This window comes from Mastacembelus armatus, chromosome 21, assembly GCF_900324485.2.
Source record: "Mastacembelus armatus chromosome 21, fMasArm1.2, whole genome shotgun sequence".
NCBI classification, from domain to species: Eukaryota; Metazoa; Chordata; class Actinopteri; order Synbranchiformes; family Mastacembelidae; genus Mastacembelus; species Mastacembelus armatus.
In genome coordinates, this window is record NC_046653.1 from 20,176,287 (window position 1) to 20,200,757 (window position 24,471).

At 39.8% G+C, this 24,471-nt stretch overlaps 1 protein-coding gene across 1 annotated transcript in view; it reads right to left on the minus strand.

Annotated features, from left to right (window-relative positions):
• Nucleotides 1-6,148: 6,148 nt before the first annotated feature.
• klf7b (Kruppel like factor 7b) overlaps nt 6,149-24,471 on the minus strand; it is a 57,791-nt gene continuing 39,468 nt past the window's right edge. Inside the window, exons 3-4 of the mRNA XM_026295281.2 lie at nt 20,249-20,372; nt 6,149-14,646 (exon numbers count right to left, since the gene is read on the minus strand). Coding sequence (XP_026151066.1) covers nt 14,595-14,646; nt 20,249-20,372 — 176 coding nt within the window. The 3' untranslated portion in view covers nt 6,149-14,594. The remainder of the gene's footprint in view (nt 14,647-20,248; nt 20,373-24,471) is intronic.

Sequence of the window (24,471 nt, forward strand, 5' to 3'; positions counted from 1 at the left end):
ATCTTTTATCAAAGGCAAGAGGACCATTACAATCTCACATCTGAGAAAAGTCAATAGTTTTTTGATTAAAGGAAAATTCATGTTTTTCTTTACAACAGTCACAGTCAGATTTTGTTAGTTTGGCCATTTTTCCTTCGGGTGAGGACAACATTTTGTTCACTAACCTCTACAGATGTAGGAACAGTGCTAGAGCAGTAACATAAGACACTTTTAAATAAACCCAGACCTCAAACATGTTTCTTGCCATTGAACTAGACCAGCTGGAAGGTGCAAACTAATCAAATGTATTCATTTGTCTGTTGTTTCTCTATCTCCATCTTAAAATCCATGAAATGTGCACTCTGACTACTGGTGCTGACAGTGCTTATAGCACTAGGTCAAATACAAACAGCTCTTAACGTGCATATAAGACTATGACTTTACCTTCTATGATGGAACAAGTGTTTTTACTCACATGCCTTATTAAATAGATCTCAGTTGAGATGACGTAACACAAAAAGCATGAATAAACTAAAGACATTAATCAAGTGTCATCGTAGGACACTGGTTCATACTCCTGGAAATAACTGAAAACAAAAATGTCCTTGAAAGAAATGTTCCACTTGAATCCCAGTAAATGTGAATTCATTATGGTTGCCTGAAGACAAAATTCACAATTCTGCATGTTTAAGCTTACTTGCTGTGCACTGATTAAAAGACTCTCTAGGTTAATGCTAACAATTAACTGAAAATAATTTTAATTTTAAATGCACCAATTAAACAGTATCTCAAGCTTTACTACAGAATTAGTGCCAAATTATGAATCCTTAAAAAGAACACTAACACATGGCAGGAAGCTACAGCAGTCTATACAGAAACATACAGTATTATAGGACAATATACAGTGACACATTTGGAAACTATATAACAACACTCAAGAGACTCTAATGATAATAAAAAATACTTAAATCAAGGCAGAGTGGTGGCTCAATTTCTCGAGGATAATATGCTCCACAGACACATCCTATTGGATCCACAGCTGCCAAGCCAACTTAACACTTAACTCTAGAGAAAATCAAGGAATGAGAAACCATCTACAAACAGCAGAAACAAGGAAGGAGAATAGAGTCTGCTAAATATTGTCTGAACTGCAAGAGGCAAGAAGAGAAAAATAGAGGCTGCTGTAGAAGATAATGTCTCTTCCCCATTTCTCCCTCTCTCGGTCTGTGCATGCACTGAATAATTTAAAGCTTTACAGTACAGCCGGTGATAAAGTCAACCAAATGACAGAAGCTCTGACTGAGACGAAGGGAGACGATGGTAGAAACATCACTGCTGGATATTTGACTCTCTGTGATAAGAAGAACATGCAGAGCTTTTTCCTAGATTACTGTTCTAGATAGAGATGTAATGTTACCTGATTACATCCCAATCCTACATTGTCATTCAGGAAGGCTGATGCTTTAGTTAGTTTGAGCTGTGTGCCTACGTGTGGGTGTTCCTCCTGTGAAATTTGGCAGTAATAAGGACAGTAATATAATGCTATAAATATAAAAATGCTAAATGACACAAACACTTTTAACGCTAGTCTTGAAATTTTAATGCAGCTAGAGTTTAACAAGGCCAGTAATAAAAAATAGTGGAAGTAAGTGAGAGAAAATTTTCAATTATGCTACTTTTCACATTGCCTTCCAGTGTGGTCGTCTGGATCACCTATAAATAAGACTAATTCTAATTCTGGGAGATCATAAATATACATTAAGACTAAGTCATTTTTGGTGGGAGCATCTGGACCCACAGGCTATTCTTACTTTGTCAGTATATCATAACTGTACTAAATACTTTTGTATTTAGCTGAGCAAACCTTTCTGAACCTTTAACTTTAGTCAGCCTTTGGATCAAAATGAATAAAATATTTGGGAAAAGAGTAATGATAATTGTATTTTCATTCCAATAATGCCACAGCTGTGTTGGTTTCCCTTAGCTGTGCATTGATTAAAAACATTAAAAACATGATTAGGTTTCTCTATGGTGAGAAATTAGGCAGAAATCCACCTGCGTTGACAGAGGTTTTCTAATCTTTGGATATAATTGAAGGAAACTAATTCTGTTGTTTACATGACATTTAAGAAATCAGTTTACTGCAAAAAGCTGTCAATAACCTGGTTACATAGGTACCTCTGCATGTGCTGTGCCAGTGAGGACAGATAGAGCTATTGAAGTGAAGTAAGAAACAAGCAGAGACTGACAGGGAGACAGAGATTAGCAGTGATAGGAGGCTAATGTGTGTTTGACCTCCTGAGTGGCTGTAAGCAGCAGATAAGCTAAAGGCTTGATTGTCTGTGGACCTCTGTGGACACTCGCTGTAATTAGTTCATCTATCTGAACATGTAAAGGCAGTTACACAGACCACTTCCCTCTGCTGCAGCAATGGCCCCTCCTGACCTTTGACCTCTACAGACTAAGCCACTGGGGCTTCAGAAAAGTTTTTTGCCTTTATCCCACTCAGTTAACACCACAACTCTACACACGGAAGCTGCAGACACATACATGCAAAAATGATGCTGCACAAATCTACAGAGCTATTTCTTGGTAAACAGAAGACTGGAACAAACCTCGGCTCAGGAGAGAAGTAGGTAAACATTATCAACACCAACTCAATCTTAAAGCTGGTGTTTGAAACTCAGGAAGACAGAGTCACAACTAATCAGAGCTCCCACCTCCAGAACCTGGCAGGAGCTGTATTGAATTTGGCAGACTGAAATGACCCAGAACACTAGGAAACCAACAGCAGAGAAACACACCTGTCCAAGAGCAACACAGTTCCATTATTCATCACAAACTCATCACAAATGCACCAAAACAGCCTTCTCTGTAGGCCTCTGATTTACATAAACAAATAAGGAGTCATTAGTAATTCTGATTAACCAAAATTGACCAAAATCAAGAATAATCAACAATATTCAAATGAAACTGGTCCCTGACCTTATCTCGTCCAAAGGCCTCAGAAATCCAAATGTTTTCTTTTGTAATTTATTTATTCTGCCTTCTAATTGTTTATCTAGTCATAGTTATTATTATTTGATTGTTTTTAGTGACAAGTTAGAACCCACTGGAAGACAAAATTAAAAAAATCTAAATGTCAAATAATTTCTGGCACAGTTGCTTTTATGGCCAAATAAATAAGATTTTGTGAATAAATGTTTATCTAGCCTAAATTATCTGCTGCACAGGTACCAATATTCAACATCGTGTGATTCTTCTTCTGTGGTGGTGAGTGTATGTGCGTGTCTCCCCCTTTGGTTTCAACATTAAGTGGAACAAAATCTATAGAGAATATATGAAAGTGAAGACATTATAAAACAAGCTGAAGAAAGGGAGAGTTATTCTCTTCCTCTTCTTCAGGAGCACACACCAACCAAAGCCTTTGCCAAGCCTGTTTGCCATCATTACCACCTGAACTAATGTTCATCTTCATATATCTGTTAACCCCTAAAGTTTAAATCAAACTATAGCACTAGAGCTTTTTGTTGACCATTAGCTGCTCAATGCAACGACAGCAGGAAACATCTAGAAGTCCTGTTTCTGTAATGAGGCTGTCAGGTTTGGACTCCTTCCAAACACTGAGCAAAGCCTGATACCTGACTTGCATTCAGCAAGATGTGTCAGGCAAATAAGACAGATCTGCAGTTGTTTTTTTAAGCTAATCTAAAAACATCTTGGACCTCTGGACTGAACACACAAAAATAAAATTCATTTCCTCTCGTGCAATTCTTGGTCAGATGGGACAAACAATTTTGTAGCCTATCCTTCAAAATAAAATTAAAATTTACAAGTTTCCTCTGCTGTGTATGAACAAATGAAAACTGTTACGCTTATCCCACAGTGTTCACCTACACCCAGTCTGCTAAGGCAAAAGGCTGCTTAATATGCTTAAGCCTGCTTAACTTTAAAAGTAGGAAGATTGTAAGTTTCAGTTAAAATAATATTTAGAAGGAGAAGCAAGTAAGTGGATCAGAAAGACACGACTCCTGTCTCATAGGACATGCACAAGACGAAAGAAGAAAGTCATATTCGTGCATGTAGTCATATTTTAGGACTGGACCTAATTAGTGTGTTTGGAAGGAACTGTGGAGGCTGATAACAATGTGTGTCCTAACAAAGACAAAAAACAAAGATCTCACACACTTGATAATAAAGAAAATTAGAAGCAGGTCTCTAAATTCCACCAACACTGATTGGAATTGAGTTTAAGCCTCATTCATTGTTTTACCTTTAGGGTGGACAGTCTTCTTTTTTCACTTTCTGGATGCAGGTGGCTGTAGAGGTTAACCAGAAACTGTGATTGTCTGGGAAAAGTAACACACATGGAAGACCTTTCAGAGAGAAACAATAGGACACAATTTGAAATTGTCCACCTGGTCTCAACAAACCAGTAACAATAGGATGTACATGAAAGTTAAACAAATCAGATGAGATGGGGAGTGGCCACAAACTTATTAACAGTCCAAGTGGAAAAATGCAAGTAATAAATACCAACAGGTATTTTTTTTAATCTTACAATAGTTTAAACATTATAGTTATTATAGCATCAACTTAACCATGTGCAGATTTTGAATAAAGTGAGAATTTGAATAAGACTGGGACTGACAGCTGAAATATATTGGAACATATTACTTATTGAAGTAATCTACAGGTTTAATGAAGAGTCAGATATTGATATGATCATCCTGTGACAAAATCGATCCTTTGAAGTTGTACTGAGAGTTACTGCAGCACAAAATATAGTTGAAACTACATTTTCAGAAAAGTGTAAACGTTGCTGCTCTCAATACAAGAGATCATTTAGTTTTTTTTTGATTTGCATTATGTGGATTCACATTTCTACTGGCCCCTTTTCAGTCAGCATGAATAATTTTAGAGCGGTTGTTGTTCTGTGCACAGCTGATATTTTTCCCGTTAGTACAAAGCATTATCTGGGATAGATGGTGGTGGACGGTGTGGTCGAAGAGTCACTCAACTGAGCTGACAGAGTCCTTCTGGGAGATAAGTACAGCCTATTCTCTGCTGCAATTCACCACATTTCTGTTTATTTCTCCTGCTAAGGAAAGCTGATGGTTGCTGTTTCTGTAAACACTTACCAACACTACACAGACTAATGCTGCTGAATAAGATTATAAACAGCTCACTCGCCTCCTTTCTCCACCTCTGACAAGAAGTGAATAAGCTTGCAAAACTTCAGCATGCCCACACTAATCAGCATTGTGAAGTCCCATTTTCTGGCCAACACAGCCCATTGCTGAGAAACGATAATAATCCTCTGCGCTGGCTTTGCTGAAATGTCTTCATCCAGCATCATAAGCGCCCTGTAAGCAAAGAAAACATAAGTATATGTGGAAATGCAAGGTCTGTATTTACAGGAAAGCCAAGACGCAAGTGAGACAAGTTAAGATGATTTAAATCAGAGGAATGAACATCAAGTCTGTCCTTCCAGAGAAATACAGTCACAATTTGGTCCCTTTTAATTAGTTAATTAGCAATTTCTATGTAAGAGGACAAACTTACAGAGTAGATATGCTGTATATGAGTCCCCTTTCTTCCACTTAATTGATCCCCAATTAGCCATTAATTATTTGATTACCTCATTTAGTCTGCATGTCATTGGTTTATATGTCAGTTCAGTCAATGACAAGTTAGCTCTAATTAAAGACCAGGACAGTCTCAGCTGCCTCGGAGAATCCATTTACAGGCAGGGGAGAGCCATAGATATTCATGAGATTGTTTTAATTTGTAATAAAGGCCAAAATTACCACCAGTGTTGAGAATATTAAGCCGTTTTGTTGTAGTTATGTGACAGCGGCTCTCTGTATGTCTATGCTCTTGCCAGCGGCTGGACAAGATGTGTCCATCTGCCTTTAACAGCCTTTACAAAAGAATAATGTGCTACCATGTTAGTCATAATTAAAGTCATCTGGGTGTCCATACAGGGCTGAGGTCTCTCATTTTCTAGAAGGTTATATTCTGATTTCTGTTCAAATGGTTCAAACGCAACATCACTAGAGTTTAAATAATTTTAACAACTGTCTGGACGATCATTCAAGTCAGAAAACGGCAAAACATTCTGGTTTTTAAATGAACTTCAGTGGAACAAAAATACCAGAGTCCTGAGCAGATTCTACCATTTATTACACATATTACATTCTTAAATAAAAATGCTCCACTTAACAGTTCTTGCATAGATATCTTACAATACCAATTTAGAAAAGAATTATGAAACAGACCAGTAACAAAAATAAATTTTCTTCGTCCTTAATAAAGAACATTACCATACTAACATCATATAATACAAATAATATTTTAAACACTTTGTACAGCAAAAAATTGTAAGACAACTTAATAAAAATAAGAAAACTCAGAAGTGATGGTGACAGAGGAGAGGAAGGCGGATGTGAAGTGAAGGTTTATGGATCAAAGGTTGATATGAAAGGAATCGGAGTTACAGAGCCCCTGTGGGCATGTTGGAAAACACAACTGCTGTCTTCTTCACTTTTCTACATGTCCATTCATCCTAGAAAACGTGTAGTTATGATTCCTTAACAGGTGTGATTTGAGTTTACTGTGTAGACTCACACTAAATGTCATAAAGGTGCTAAAATACCAGCTTTCACTAAATGGTGACACCAGATTTGTCACATTTCCCAACACGTATGATGAGGATTGGCACCAAAATCATTTGTGTGTCCTCCACAGCTCTGTTAGAGTTTGTGTGGGTGCTAATGCTAATTATTTTGAATTTTTTATTATTATGTAAATTTCTTGTCTTCTTTTGCTATCATTACTGGTAATTACCATAATATGTTATTCAGTGGTTCTCCATTTAATACAGATTCACAAAAACGTCCACTCGGGCAAGCATGCTGTGCATCATGCCTTAAACTCAAATTTAACTTTGTGAAACTAAAACATTAGAAAACCTCAATTTTAGCCAAAATACATAAAACTTTTGTTTGGCACATGAACTGAAGGACATTTTTTAAATCGCCTCATGTCAAATATCATATCAAATATCTCCGAAGAACAGCAACATGTTGCCATAACCATCAGGAATAACTGTCAAAATTATGAAAATGAAATCCTCGCTGCAGAAACACAGTAATTTAAGTATCAGTTTATTAAGAAACTAAAGAATCCTGTCCACAGTTGATCATGTATGAAAGGCTGACGACCACAACCTTTACTGATCAACTACCAAAGGGATTCTTTGGTTTCTGCACAGTCATATGAATTTATAGCATTTAAGAGCTTTTTTGTAAAAAAAAAACAAAGAAACAGAAGTAAATCTTTGTCTGTGCGTACATGAAGTCATAGCATTCAGTAATTGGACTGCAGCTCATTTTCTGTAGTTTGCGACACAGCTGATATTTATCAGACTTGTAGAGAATTGTAACATTTGAAATAGATTACACATTTTGAAATGCAGGTTTAGTGTAGCTGTCTGTTTCACAGGAATTGAGACAATTTAATAACCAAATACTGCACATTCACAGCTAAAATTTCTTCAGATACTGTACTGTGCTGTATGACTGAGCGATACACCATAGATAAAAAAAGAATTTTTTGGTAGCAATCCTCTTTTCACATTCACAGAGATGAAGCAACAGGCCAAACTGAAGAATTTTACACTAAAGCATCAGGCATCAGCTAACTGAGCAGATAAACTGGCAAAGAATCAACTACAAGGATGGGTCGAGTGGAGTTAAACCAACTTTACTGACCGGGGACATTTAGCTGGCAAGGTGGAAAAGTTATTGCAGTCTCACGAACTGCTTGGAGGTCCCAAGCTGCATAGGCCTTAAGAATACTTCCTACTGCAGCTGGATATCTGAAGACTACGTACATGTCGGGGCCCAGAAGGCTCTGAGGGTTGTGTTTCTGGTAGAGAGGGTACGGACTGGGTGAGGTGAAACACACAGACACAAGGAGAGGGGTAAAGATCTGTGAATCTCATATACTGACACATCAAGCATGGACAAACACAGTAGTTACAGACAGACACTCCAGGATGCCAGTGATACCAAGAAAGTTTAATCAAGTCGTGACTGAGTATTGATAAAGAAACAACATAACCTCCCAGAGTAATGCTGATGAAAAGGCATTTCGCTGGAGGGTTAAGCTGATTTGTCAGTCGGATCTATCACCTGTGGACCTGTAATAAATGGTTCTTGGTGGCAAAGTGCATCCTGGACGTGTAACAAATGTTAAGTGGATATTTGACGGAGTGCTCCAACAGACTATGCTAGCAGTGCGCGCACATGGAGTGTGCAATAGCTAAGTATGATCATGTAGTGCAATGTTTGCGAGAACTAAAGCAGATCTATAGAAATGCTGAAATGTCTGAGACGGTGCTGTTGCTGCACATGATTACTGTCACAAAGAGTGGTCTGTATTTAAGATCTCATGCTATTTACAAAAGCTGCCAGAGGTGACAATTCTTCTTCTGCAGACTGATATGGTGGAAAACTGTGGAAACTGAAGCCTGGTCCCTAAAATGACAGTGTCCTGTATGGACTGCCTGTGGTCCAAGAAGATGTCTAAAGGCTGTTTTCACATCGTGTGGTTGGTTTAAGATCCAATGTGAGTTCAATTGGCCTGTAATTCCAGTGAAACCATTGGCAAGATATACAAATATATCTCTTTGTTGGGTACAAACATCTTAATGCATGTAAACCACACAATGTGGAACTGATTGTGGATCCTCAAATGGAAAAGGCGTTCATATTTAGGTGAACTGTTCCAACCAGCACGTGTGAAAACCCCTGAAGTTGAAAGCTTCATCTTGATTTGCTCTAAATTCTGACCATCATTTGATCTATGGGAATGTTAAACCTTGGTGATGTAAATATCGGTTCCCCACCTTTCACTTTGAAATCTGAGACTTAGTGCTATGTGCAGAGTGCTAAGAAGCTAACTGAAACTAAAGCTACTTCACTCCAGCTTAAGCTGCTAGCGCCACTACACCAGGCACCCTATAAGACCATGAAAACATTATTTTACATTTGAGAACAATGAGTTCGGCTCCAGCTGACAGTAGCCGAGAGACTGAGAATGCTATGAAGCATGAAGAGTTGGAGCATACAGGTAATTAAAATTTAATGGGACGATCCCGTAAGAAAAACAGTCCCTCTCCTCCCACCTTCCATCCATCACTCCTTTTCTGCATCTCTGCCTCTCGGCTTGTTCCTCTACATCTATTACATTCACAGCAGTTAACTTGCAAATATGCAAATCTTTGGGGAAAATTTGTAAAGTGTGCATTTAGCATTCCTGCAGCTGATGTGCATGGGCAACTGCTGTGGACAGAGAGGGAGAAATGGGGCGAGGATGGAGGGTTGGGGGAAGACAAGAATGGCACTTTAACTGTGAAGGAAGAGGGGGAGGGTTAGGGGACATGAAATGGATTAAATATCTGAGGGGACTTTGCAGATAAATGGTAATTCATTTTATCTGTAATCCATGAGATAAAATGTAAGAACTGATTTAATGATTTGGATTTCCATGTGGGTAAATGATTTTTTAAAATCCTTTTTCATCAAAGTGTAGAGTCTTTGACAAATATCACACTGTCTCCTGGCATTTCTCTGTGCTAACGGGAACTTCTGTTTGTTCTGCATCAACTCTGTCCACTGGGTACAGACCACTGGAATCGGCCCGTCTCAAAGTCCCTGTTGTTTTTTTCTCCAGACCCCTCAGTTTCCCTGTGACTCAAAGCTATCTCATTAGCTGAACTGCTGTTAGAGAAGAGGACCCGGGAGTGCGAATGCTAATCAGAGCTATGGGACGGAAGCTAGCCAGGCTGGAGGAGCCAGAGAGACGGCAGGAGACCCAGAGCGACACTGAGACAGAAAACCTGCTTCAACAGACTGAGAGACATGAAGGAAGCGAAATGTGAAATTGTATCTAAAGTCACTTCGAGATATCAAGCATGTCAAGAGGGATCTTGATTAAAGAGAAGACAACTACAGTGTGAGTTGCATTGGATGCATGCTGGCCGGTACTGTGGTTTCGACTGTGCCTTTTAAAATGTACACCGTGGCATGGTTAATGAAATCATCAGCAGCTTGGTCCGTGTGGTTTGAGGCTCAACAGTTCACTGAGTTATCCCCCAAAACCACAGAAACAAGCTGAAAGTGACGCATTCCTTTTAGAGAGCACTTCAGGCTCACCATTTTCATCTGTTCCTCTATTTTCACCTAAAAATGCTGTTTGTTTTAAAGGAGCAGATCAATTTAAACTAATTTTCTGTTTCAATTTAAACGTGTTTTGGATGCAGAAGTTTGTTTCTAAGACATTAGTGTCCTCACTTTCTGTAAATTAGGTGCCCATGTGGAACTGGGAGTTCAGGAAGTGAGTCCAGTAACATAAAGTGACAGGACAAATGGGAACAAAAATGAGCTGCTGGTTTTGCAATGTTTGTGAACAAAATTGTGTTTTTAAATTCTGATTTCCTCCTACATTTATTCATTTCATTATTTAAATCCATTTGTTTTTTTTTTCTAATAATCAGAATAAACACTGAGAACCTTTGATTTTTTTAAACAAATATATGAATAATGAGCCTCAAGTGTCCTCTGAAAACTGAGCAGAAACTAATCTGGCACAGAGTCTGGCTGTGAAATGCATCTCTTTCATTTAACTCTTTTATTTGTCAAGCTCCATGACCATGTATGAATGAATGAAGGGTCTAAATGAAATCCTAATAAACACATCAGCCATTGCTTATATTAAAAACATTATCCAACAATAAATGTATCAACCAACATTTCTCTCACATGGGTGCACACATGTTCAGCAGTTAAAAATCTTATCAACCACTCTGCTGAATCACTTCTTCCCTCACAGTATGCTCAATGGGACACATACACACACAAATACACAATCATGCCATCAAAAGCCTCACAAAAGTGCTACAATCCCCATCCCTCTATGATTGTACGTCCTGTATAGGAGGGCTCTTTTTATATCCCTTTGCATGTCTCACCATTTTGGCATGACTTTGCATCATCCAAGCCGAAGAAAACAACCATCAATACAGCTTTTGTAACGGAAACCAGTATCATGAAATGAAATTAAAATTGAAACATTGGATTCATCTCAAATGTGGGTTTATGTCATATTTAGCAGAAAGAGAGTTAGTAGAGAAAGCTGCCGCTGGATACAGAGGCCTCATATGGAGGCGGTCTCCTGCTGATCTCTCCTGGCCAGGGAGACTATGCCCGTGGCTAAAGGGCAGTTCCATGCTGGAGGTTTTTGGTATCGATTGTTCGAAGCTGCACCATAAACCCCCCTGAAGGGGCATGTTTTCACTGTTTCACCTAATGAAGGCTGGCAAGGCTGACTGGCACGATGACTGGGCACAATGGGATGTGCAATACCCCGCTAGCTTCAGGAACCTTGCACGCTCACCCAGCTGCACAAGTCGGGAGCAGTGAGTATTAGACTGGTGTGCTACAGGGCATACAGGTGGTGGTGGGCGGATGGAGCAGTGGTGTCGGTGTTGGTGTTGACAGCCTCGGTAATGCCCTGACTGCAAGGTGGGTTTATTATTTCTGCAACCATCAAGCAAAGGAAGCCGGCGTTGTGGATGCACGCTTGCACCAGTTTGCACCTCTCCTGTGTCACTTCTTATATTAGAGATCTCTATGTTAATGACTCAGGTCACAGAAATATGTCTTTATTTTTAATCAAACATTAAGCACAACTTTGAACACATGCCCATAATTCTCTAAAGACTCTGTAAAGTTACATTCCTTCATGTGCTGCTGCAGTGCCATGAGCTAGCCAGCTCCCTAGCTGCATTATTAGCTACTGATCCTGCAAATGACTGTGGGCAAACCATGCACAGGCCTTTGGTATTAAAATGTAATTACTAATTTATTTATTTTGCTATTGATTATGCCAAAACTTTAATTTAGTACAAAAGTTATGCAGAGTGCGGCTGCACTACCATGATTGAAGTTTAATTGTGTCCATTCAGTTTAAATTGAATTCAACACAAAACAAAACATCAATTTACTTTCCTTGCCTTTGTTGCTTTTTGTAGCGACCACTGCTTACTGCTGATTAGTTGGACGGCACAAAACCATCTGTAGGAATGGCAACATGTACAGTACAGTACATGTTCGTGCTTTTCAGGTTAAAACACCACTTTAACCAGCGTTTCACTCAATTTGGGATTTTTTTTTTACTTACTTACTACACCAGGTTCTTAAGTAACTGGACTTGACAATGTTTCTGGCTTCCATCTTCATGAAAACATTTAAACTCACTTGACATCAGAAGCAGAAGAGAAGAGTCTTTGAGGATTATCAGCACGTCTTTAACTGTGCTGTAAGTTTTGCCAAAAGACCTGCTGCAATTGTTTTACTTCTTTTTGTTTTTGAGCAGAAACGTGGCTCATACACTCAGTTGTAATCAACAATGTAACTAGAGACTCAGAAGTAAAAACGCTGATTAAATGAGAGGCACAAACTGTTGCGAGGGGTATGTGGGTGATTGTTGGAACTGGGTACAAGCTGATTTCTCACTTCAAAGGATTTGGAATCGTTTGTTACCTCCAGCCGAGAGCTAAGATACTCTTCTACTAAACAACAGTTGCTAAATTCCTACTGTGAAAAAAGATTTGGGAGCAGAACATATAAATTCCAGGAAGAGTGTGTGTGTGTGTGTGTTCTTGAGCTGATGTGTGTGTTTGCAATAAAGCCTGCCATGCAGTGTTTTGTTTTCCAACTCTGTTCATTAGTTTAATAATTATTTTTCTAAATCTTATTAGTCTTATCTCAAGTAGAGCCGTGAGCAAAGAAACTGTGTGTGTGTGTGTGTGTGTTGACTGAGTATGTGTGCTTGTTCTGTATGCAATATGTATAGCGAGACAGCATTGTTTTTGTGTTGTATTTTTCAAAGTCTTTTTTTGATTTTTTTTTCTTTACGTTCCATTTTTCATTATTTTTTGTTGTAGAAAAAAAAGCACAGATAACATTGAAAAAAAGTCAGTGCAGTCAATGGATACGAAACAGGCAAATTTGAGCAGGCCAATGTGACCGTGTCTGTTCGGCACCACCACGCAGGTTGGTTGGTGTCTTTAGTCCCTCGTGAACAACCAAAAAGCAGCTCTTGCTTTCCTGCCCTGCAATGCTGCCGGGGAGATGATATCTCAGAGTCTGTGAAAGCACTCCAGGATGACTTTCAGAATCAACAAAAACCTAAACAGAAAAAAAACCCAAAAACACATAGGTTTCCAGTTTTTAGCACATCCTCTGCCCAACTCTGCCAGAGTGCGAGCCATGCCAGGGTTTTGTTTTTCAGCTGGAGCAAATCGCAGGGCAGAAAAAGTAGCGCAAGAAGACCTCTCTGCTGTCTGCTTTTATATTCGTCCAAAAAAATACAAATCCCTTTTCTGAAAGTTGGTAAGCTTCTGTTTTTTGTTCATCCACTGGTTGCTTGCAGACCGCAGAGGCCGAGTGCGTGCACATGGGGATTAAAAGACTAACAACACTCTCCTCCTCCCACACATTCTGCTGAAGTCATCTTAAATTTTCAGTTTTTTACTTTAACACAATTCAGTGAGTTTAAGACATTTTCTCTGAGAGAGAAAAGAACAAAGTGTCATTCTTTGTAATAACAATAAGAAGAATTATCATCCTTTAAGTAGAAAAAAAGGGAAGAAAGTGTCGCTGCGCATTTCTGTCAGATGGCCTGCGGAGGCGGCAGGCGTCTCAGTGAAGGTGAGAGATGCAAACACCCACTGAAGGAGAGCCTGAGAGCTGCAGCAGCACCCGCTAACCGAGGTCCCAGGGTGCACTGAAACACCCAGTGTCCGAGCCCTGGGTTCGATTGTCAGCCATGCTAGAAGTCAATCCACACACTCTCTCTCCTGCAGATTTGGCATTGTTGTTTTCTTCACACAGGTTACTGAAGCTGACTGCTGCAGGTGATGGTTTCTTATGTTCCATGTATGAGAAACATAAAAAAAGTAAAGAAAAAAATCGAGTATTTGATATCAAAAGCCGGTAAAGCACTAACAACTGACTATACGGATATTAAAAGTTTTCCCACTGAACTACCTCCTCACCCAAAGTGACCTTATGGTTTAAACACACTCAATACAAAGAATAAAGAAAGGCGGTGTAATGTTTCATCAAGCGAGTTAAGAATATGTTGGTTTGGCAGTGTCCAAGACCCCAAGACTGCATGGAAGCAGCCAGGGTTCACCGGGATGATGCATTCAAAGACAGGTGTGTGGTCTGTTTACTATATTGCAAGTGTGTGTATGTGTGTGTGTGTGTGCGTAACTTTAAAGAAAAACAACAATCTAGCTACTCCTCATTTTCCTCCAATCCCTGTCTCTGATGGGAAGGCCGTCTGTCTGTTCAATCTTTGTGGCCCTCTCAGATGGATATGCTGCCCTGCAAGTGTCACGGCCGCCGACTGGTTTTTGGACAGGGTGAATGAGGTGGGCGGGTGGTAGCTCGACTGCCCATCCCTCTCTCCTCCCATCTCTTCTCCTAATCCTCCTCTTGCTTCTTCCCCTTCCCCTTCTTCTCCTTTTCGTTTTGCCCTCAGATGTGCCTCTTCATGTGCAGGGCCAGGTGGTCTGACCGAGAGAAACACCTGCAGAGAGAAACACAGCAGTCAGGTCAAGAATATTCATCGTACATCCCGCATTTGCCTAAAACATGGACAGAAAACAGAAGGAATGAGACATAGGATGAAATGTTAATGCACAGAAACAAAGTCCCTGCAACAACACAGAAAACAGGACAAAACTTTAATTAGAATACAAGAAAAAATAAGTTATATAAGCTATGCGTACTTACATTGAAAAGACATGCAGAGCTACAGTTAGATCCATTCTATTGGAGACTTGCACAAATTAAACATTTATAGCTCTATCAGATTGACAAGTGTTGCCGATCAGTGCCACAGGCTCTGTATTTTAGCAGCCACACTCCAAGCCCACCATAAATACCCACTGACTCTTTGTATTTCTTGGGAACGCTCCATAATCCCATGCCCCTTGAACTTCCCACCGGCACTGTGAATGTATTTCCTGGAGATGCTCCACACTGTCAGCCCCTCTACTCTACACATCGTCTCTGTATAAAGTCAAACCACGAGAGTCAGAATGAGACAGCGCTCAAGGTTTAAAACATAATTTTAGTAATGTACAGACCTACAGAGATTTTCAACCACTTCATTTTAAAACTACAATGAATTTCAGTAGTCTTACTTCATTATGCCACACCAGTGAAACGCAGACATAAAGATGAATACAGGCCAATATAAGCTCAGTGATTTCCTAAATACGACTCAAACACCGCCATAAATCACAGCCCGACCTCCAGAGCTCTGCAGAGTAAAATACTATTGTAGAAACTAATTGGATATGCATTGTGAACACGGACACTAATGCAGACAGGCTGCCAGTGCTTTCTGATGCCGGGCCATTTAACTCAGCAGTGATTGCACCTGGTGTGAGAGAAACATAAAACCAGGTGCTGGTGATGTAAAATATAAGATTCACAATGTCACGAGTATTTTAATTTTATCGCACCATTGTTAAGACATTAAAGCTGAACATGCACAATAAAATGAATCACAAATGATAGCCTATGACTAAAGGACATGCAAAACAAAATGTGGGAGAGAATAATAAGAGAAATTAAAAATTCATTTTGCCAGAGGCTTTATTCATTATTAATTAGTCAAGGCTATTCTTCGTGTGTGTGCGCTTAGACAGCCTGTTGTTCTATGCAGATTAACACTCAAAAGTATAATGGAAAGTTTTATTTTTGAGCTGCATTCTCTTAATTTCAGGCTTTAGATCCTGCAGGAAACTTCATTCAAAGTTAAGTATTTATGCTGCAACCGCACAATCGGGGAAATCGAGAAACCATCCTCAGATGTAACTGAAATCAGTCAGTAAGCTGTAAGCTGAACTCTGAAAAGGACAGACTAAAGTCCTTAATGTTATGGGTAGATATATTTTCTGTGTGTTAATGTTCAGTCATACAAACCAATGTTCATCACCTTAACTGGTGCTACTGATATTTTAGGTAAACATTTTACATTAAATCAAATGAAAATACAACAAAATGGTTAAAAACTGGAACCTCAAACATCTGAAACCAGAGAAGCAACACACTGGAGACCTGTAATGTGAGCAACAGTGGTGTTATGGATTTGATCATAGATGAAAATATGTGTGTCTGCCAATCTAATGGGGTACAGCTGATGGCTGTACAGTAAGAATTTCATTTGACAGTCGAGGGAAAGGTAATAAATTGCTGTTTTTCCCTGGGTGCAGCCTTATCAAATCATGGAATTGCTTTTTCTGTGATATTTGTTTCTCAAAACTGTTTATACCAATAAAATCTAAGGATATATGAGGATGAGGCATGTGTGAGTAAAGGGTTAATTCATGTACGTTACTGTGAAGAGTGTGAGTGAAAGTTGAACTTTACTCTCATCTCATCATCCTCAACCCTTAGCTTCAACCTTTAGCTGCCCATGTTGTACCTACTGTACACCTTCACCACTCTGTATGTGTGTGTCTGTGTGTGTGGCTGGACAGATGGCCATGCCAGTTACTGTGTCACTGTTGGGGGGCGGAGCAGCCAGACCAGCTGGTCCCCACTACGCCCCCCAAATACACACACCCACCCACACACACACACACACCCTTCCTTCCCATTTTCCTCTTCATCTCCTCTAAACTCTCCCTACTCCACCTCTCTCCTTTTCGCCCTCCTCCTCCTCCTCATCACTCCTCTTCTTTCCAGCTCCATGGAAACATCAGGGGGTCCCCGCTTGATTAGGCAGGATTAATGACAGATTGCTGTGTGTGTGTGTGTGTGTGTGTGTGTGTGTGTGTGTGCGTGCGTGTGTGTGTGTGTGCGTGTGTGTGTTTCCCCAGGAGAAATTGTGTCACATTGAACAGTCAATCTGATGTTAATGTTAACCGTGGCTGCCACTTTTTGCTATTCTCATGGTAATATTTAGTGGGCTCCACCCATCACAGATGTGTGTGTTTGTGTACTACTGTAAGGATCGAGGTGAGTCCTAGCTTTGTTAACCATGTTTCCATCCACCTTTTATTGTGATCAGCAAACAGCATAAATGGAAACACTGGAAATGTGGAAACAAGGTTAGAAGAGTGTACTGCCGTGCTGTAATTCTCAGTGTACAGAAGGCCAAACTGTATGAACAGTAAAGTTCACAAAAACTCTAAATGTCTGCACTAGATTTCATGGTAAGTGCAAAGCAAAGATGCATTTGTGTGCATAGTAGGATTTAGGCTTCTTTGACTGAGGTTTCTCTCTGAAATGCCCTTTGGGAGTTGCAGTTCTCTTTACGTCTGTATGTTCACTGGTTTAAACCTTTGACTTTTAATCAAAGCAGATATTTTCTAACACAGATGTTCGTACTTTTTAGTGATGACTCAATCAGAAGAGTTTCATGCCCATCCAAGTTTTGAAGCGCTCCAACTGCCAGCCTTAACACGGCCTGAACAAGACTGTCTGAACTCAGAACGCCTGTACACCTAAAATAACTCCTCACACTTCAATGCAGACTTTGAAGTATGCAAGGCCTCGGCTGTGACACAGTTTATATCTGCGTCATTGTGTGTTGTGTCTTCTTTAACGTCTGGACTTTTAAATGTCCATGTGAGTCAGTGTGACTTTGCATCGAAACACTTTTCAGTTTGTGTGCATGTGTGTGTTTCATCTCTACATACTCTATTTGTGCATATGTGTGTGCCAGAAAGGAGCTAATACAGTCCCAAATCTCAGCCAGGATTAGAAGCTTCCAGCAGGTTTCTGGAGGGTTTTATGTCTAAAACCCAAACTAGAGGGAACCAACAACAGCCAATTACACTGTCTCTAGGGCAGAAGAGTGTGTGTGTGTGTGTGTGTGTGTGTGTGTGTGTTTGTTTCAGTGGTTAATCAGAAAGGTAGTGCAGACACGTGCACGTGGGTGCACGTGGGCGCACGCGCGCGCGCGCGCACACACACACACACACACACACACACACACACACACACACACACACACACACGCAGTCTATGTTAAAGTGGAGCTGGCATCTGGTGCCACTCAATTAGCTGCGACCAGTCTGCCAATAGCCAGAATCCATTTAACTGCCAGCACAGGGGTATGAGTAAGTGCACGCACACACACACACACGCATGCACATTCTCTCTCTCTCTCTCTATCTTGAGGACCAAATGCCAAGCAGAGATGGTGTGACTCTCAGCAGACTCACAAAGCCATCTCTGGCTTTTGTCTGCTGGGAGATGTAGTTTGATTTTAGTTTGAAATAGACCCTTCCCCCCATCTTCCTTCTACCTTTGTTTTCCAGTAAGGTTAAACTGCGTCAGACTGCGTCAGACTGAGTCAGCGAAATATTGCTTTGACGCAGGATCAATGAGTAAAATCTTCTGCTACTATCCAGATAACAGGACTTGAAAGCAAATCATTTCTCAATCCACTTCTGCACAGAAACAGAATGTTTTTCTTACATGCGTTCCTGAGGCTGCCACATAATGGGAATCCATTAGAAACTAACTTAATTTAAGATACTAACATTCCTTATCATTAAATTAACTACAGTCCTGAACCTCTCATGCTCCCAGATCAGCAATCACCTGAGCCCTTCCTGTACACAGCTGCTGGAGGAGAGAAACATCTTTAGGAAAACGCTCATGTCCCTTCTCAGCTTCTAGACTCATTTGCAGTGTTGTGTTTCTGAAGTGTTTATTTAAGGGATTTGATTTCCTTGTGCATAGGAAAAGTAATGTGAAATTTGTTGAGTATTACACTGTGAATTCTACATGAGAAGCACGTACAGCAAGCCTGGATGAAAAATGTTTTATTTATATGTCAGCACCTCTGACTGACTCCCTACTGTTTTGGATGCAGTAAAGAGCAATGTACAGAGGCAATTTGGTAGAAAAAAAAAAAAAAAACATTTGTTATACAGTGATATAATAGCCAATTGTTCCCATCACTATAGATTTAAAGGAGAAGCATGAAGGAAAAGTGCTATGCAAAGAAAACTCATTTACAAGCATGACTATTGTCTTGCCAGATATTATTTGGATCACTGTTACATTTCTCTAGGCTCAGTGGAGTGGTAGCTCTGTGGTGTATTTAGCTGAGCTCAAAGTGTGTAAGCATAAGAAAACTACCTGGCTCTATCCAAGATGCCCAAATAATCTACTGTATTTTACACATTTACTGAAATAGCAGAAAATTAAACACTGTGGTTAATGAGCAGTTAACTCATTCAAGCACTTTGCACAAATTCAGTGATGTTGACACAAGATGTCTGCTTTGCACAGTTTTTTAACTCTGGAATTTAGTTGATTCTTGCACACAGACACTTTTTGGGCAGATTCCTCTTCTGAGACAGGCTAGCAGCTTCCCCCTGTGTGTAATCTTCATGCTAAGCTAGGCTAAGTCCTGAACCTGTTTACTCATTGGACACATTAGGTTTAGTCTTCTCGTCTAACCCCCAGTTAAGTAATTTAACTATTCCATTTCCCACAGTGATAGAGATTTCTTTTAAGTATTTATACAGCTTAAACGCTGTCCAACACAGCTTAGAAAACAGTTTCCTTCTGTTTTCAGATAAGCTGGAACTCTCACACTGAAGAGTCTGTGCATCAAGACGGATCTCTTACCAGACTGTGTCCAAATTTCCTAAAATTTGGAATATTTGATTAACTGTCAGTATCTGGTGTAATGCTGACAATAAATAAATCAGTTTTTGATATTTAAATTAAAAAAAAAAGTTTTATCCACAAGTCATGCAAAGATTAGTCACATCTCTGTTCTTTTTAAAAAATCATGCATTTTTGGGACATAAAGAAAAAGTGAATATTTTTGAAAATCATGAATCATCTTAAAGATTTAACTGATTCAAAGTATGTTACCTGACAATGTTGCAGTCATGAAGATAAAAACCAAAGTAATGACTTGGCAAGTAGATTTTTTTTCTTTTGGTATTTTAGGTAGAAAACAGTGTCCAGTTACTGGGAAACTGTGGATGTGGTTATGTGGTATGTGATTAATAACCCCTGGACACCCCTTGGGCACCCTGCTTCTTTGGAAATCACCCCTAAAAAAGAGCATCGTTGCCCAACATAGATGCAGTGCTGTATGTAAATGCTTTCTCTTACACTCTGTGGGTATTTGTGTGTGTGTTTACCTGTCGCAGTGGTTGCACTTGAATGGCTTCGCTCCGGTATGTTTGCGGTAGTGTCGTGTCAGCTCGTCACTGCGGGCAAAACGCCATTCGCAGCCTTCCCATGAGCACTTATAAGGCTTCTCACCTGAGAGACAGAAAGAGGAGGTGTCACATTTTATTATAATTTCTACACCTAATTTCACACATCACAACTACAGCTGGTCACTAATATAGAGGTTACCACCTCTGGCTTTTTCCAAACCAAAACCGAAACACACCCACCCTCCCACCTACACACACAGCCCAGGGGCCAGGCAGCCAGACAGACACAACCTCCATTTCAATGAGCCAATACACTCAATTAGCTGTAAATGAAGTCTTTCAGCACTGCGGCGTGTTAATTCATAATCCCAAATTCACCCTGAAATGAATCTTGTTTTGTTCACTACAGTACATCACCTACCACCCTGATCTCCCCCCACCAACTACACACACACACACACACACACACACACACATACACACCCTGAGGTGGTGGGATCTGAAATGTAAATGAAGTTTCATCCCCCAGTTCACCAGATGGGAGAAGAGATGGTCTATTGTTCTCAACCTGTAGTTATCTCTCCATGATAGAAAGCTCCATGATAGAAAGCCTTCCAGCTGTGTGAGTGTGTGTGTGGGGCGGCACAGACTGTCTGCAGATGGGACTTGATGTCTGTGTAAATGCCTGTATGAGGACAGTGCGTTTCTCACTCTGGGTGTGAATATACTGTATATGTGAAATCAGCAGCTAAAGTGCCAAATCTGGCCTTTTACTAAACACACTGCCCCTAATGAACACTACAACTAAAGTAGATTTTCTTTCACAAAGCTACTTTTCACCTTCAATCAGTCAATTGTGCAGTAGGGAATTTGCAAATGTACACAAAAACACATTTTAACGTATCATGTACTATGTAACATTGTACTAAGTGTCATTGTATGGGTACTTACTCAATAAGAACACACAATGCAAGTAATTTTTGGCTCATACATCACAATGCAGTAACATTACGTTTTTCATGTACAAGTCCATGCACAGCTTTCCGTCTGTGGCTCTGTTCTGTGTGGTAGGAAAACTTTCTTACTTTCTATTTTTCATTTGTACTGAATGCAAACGCCTGCTGCTCAAGGTTTTTCCTCAGTGTTTTACAGGAAACTGTGACAGGTTTATTTTCTGGACTGACCCTGTTTGTGTGTTTAGCTGCTGTGGTTAATTTTATTTAGGGTTTGTCACTTTATTTATATTTGGTTGCAAACCTGGAGAAGGGAGACTACAGCACTTTAGCTCCACTGCAGAAACACTTGTAATGTAAAAAAAACACATCGTGATCCGGATACAGACCAACAGAAATGTTGTTCTACAAGTGTTGCTGAAGTTTGGATCTCTTCAGACTTTCTCTCTTCCCCATGCACCTTGGTAAGTGACAGAAACCTGTACTCTGCTGTTGAAAAGTAATCTGCCAGGAATGGGTGTTGGCATATATTTGACGGACCAGCACAGTGTGCTGCTGGTTGACGCTTCATTATGTTGTGGTAAAAGTTGAGTCTGCTTGTTTCGTTCTTTCTTTTCTGCCTGGGATTATTTCGATGAAGGTGGGGTTTTTGACAAAGTGGTAAAATGCTACCCTGTTATTTAAATCAGTTCTGTTTTCAAATATTCAAATACTGATAGAGAACAAACACTTTTTAAAACACAAGCTTTTCTCCACTAAACACACTGTGTTAAAAAACTGGCCAAATCTAATTGTAGACCCCTAGTGTGTGCCACTGTGTCGTGTGTGTGTGTGAACTGGAGGGTGGTAACTATAATTGGGGTCTTAATGACTCTTAATGGGGAGTAATACAGCAGCTTACAGTCAGTTAGCCAGATGTCCCAGCAGCCCCTCCACTCCCATCACAGCACACACCAATCTTCATAAGGAGACAAAACACAAACACACCCATCCAGAGCAAAGAGGAGCTAATATGAAAACTGAAGCATTTCACAATATGGTGGAAACATATTAATGGATGTGTGGCCAAGTGTGTTAATGTTTGTGGGCATTTCTAATTTACACACTCAAAAACAGAATGAAATTTATTTGTCTTTATTTTATCTGTCAAGGTCATTTCCTCAGAGTTTTGTTCTGCAATTTTAATGTTGTCAAATGAATTCATGCAATGCAAATTGTTTTAAAAAGTGGAAAAAACTAAATTGAAATATAAATAGGCAGCTAAAAAAAAAAAAAAAAGGGAAAAATTTTCATGTACCTCTATATTGACATGCAGATCTCACTTAAAGTATTAAAGCAATACAGATATTTTGGTGTTGTGCTCATTGACAGCTGTTTTCCCAACTGGAAAAACAACCGAGCTGATCAAAGAATTGCTGCTGCAAATACAGTAACAGAGTCTCCATAATTTTCTTGTGCCAGAGCAGGAAAGTGGTGGCAGAAAGATTGTGACAAATGTGTTTAAAACTGATGCAGCTGAAAAGGATGTGGACCTGCAAAAGTAATACCTCCGTCGATTACGGGAAAAATCTATTGTTGTCGTCCACCAGCAAAAAAGCAAAAACAAATTTTAGACAAATAATAGTGAAATGACTATCCTGACTATCGGATTGGTTATTGCATGATCTTATTTTACTTTCTTTAAGTGTCAAAACGCACTAGGAGACTGAAACACTTATTTTTGGAATAAAAATGCCACAGCAGACAAATCTATAGATACAACTTTCTATTTTGATTTTCACCTTCTCTACCTATAGCTCCTTAGCCACATTACAGGGCATCCTGTAAATTCTCCATCACATCAACAGGAGCAGTAAATGTGAGATTGATTTTCAGAAATATAATTGCTTTAATTCACCATGTTGAACCTTCATGCCAGAATAACCAAGCACCTTGTGAAATACACCTTCACAAGGACTGATATCTGAGGTGCAAAGCAGCTCCGAGAGCAAAGTGATGCAACGACAAGTAAAAGATGATGTGCTGCCGGAACATCCAACTGTGAATGAAGCCCTCTTCCCCTGTATTTCCCTCCAGTTCCTGTGTCTCTTTGATCGGAATCATCTTTCATCCACAGACACAACATGGTTCCAGGGTGACGCAGTTGTTCTCAGACTAAATGAATTCCAGATCACAAGCTGTGCTCTTCTGGATTTGTATATTCAAATTCAACAGCCAAATCTCATGCAGTCAGTTGCTGATTTCCATATCAGGGACCTGGGTTTTGTCATTGTACATTTTTGGAGATATGGGGTCTAAGGTTCTGAACTGTTCATGGTCCTGTACAGAGGGTCCTGGGGTTATATGGAAATGAAGTCGCACCTCTCCTAGCCACTGTAGCTTCTGTAGTTTGTTGCATTTTGTCCGATTTTAAAGTTGTTCATCATGTCAAAATAATCACAGGGATGTTTTTCTTTGTTTTTTTACATTTTTTTTGTGAATTTTGATGAAAGGTTGCATTAAAGTGCCTACAAGACCTTTGCAGCCCTCATCTCCTTATCCCCGCTTGAGACTATATTAACTACTACTAGCACAACCTAACTCGGTAAGAGAATGATCTGCAGGTGAGTTACATTCTGTAGTAATTGGCAATAAAAACAACACATTTCAGCATGAAAGGAGAATTTTTGGAATAACAAAAAAAAGACAGACTGATTTTAGCTGTATTTTGTTCCAAAAGATTGTGAACCTGACTGTCACTTAGGTGCCCTGGTGATGAAGAAATAATACTTGTCCCATATGGCCATGAGATTTGGGTGATTGGGTGATGACTGAAAGTAAGAGAAGACAGATAGCAGTCAGGCAGATGAGGTTTCTTCCCCTGCAGGCTGGCTGGCTGGCTCTGCTCTACATTCAAGAAGTCCTTCTGTGCATTAAGGAAAACCAGCTGAGGTGGTTCAGACACCAAGTGAGGCTGCCTCTCTTTGGGAGAAACCCTGAGGGAGTCTACTGCTGTGTAATTTGATTTTTCATATCTGCTTATACCGCATATTCACTAATGCCAGTGTACCTATAATAGGCCAGTACATATTGATCACATTGGCCTGCTGGTGTATTGGTTGGATGGTCAAGATTCAAGATGTAGTTGTTATGTCTCAATTGCTCTTAATTTTAACTCCCCCCACCAATTATAATGAAAACAGCTGAGTTGAACTTTGAGAGACTAAGACAGTTAATCAGGAATATTCATAAAAAAGACAACTGAAAATA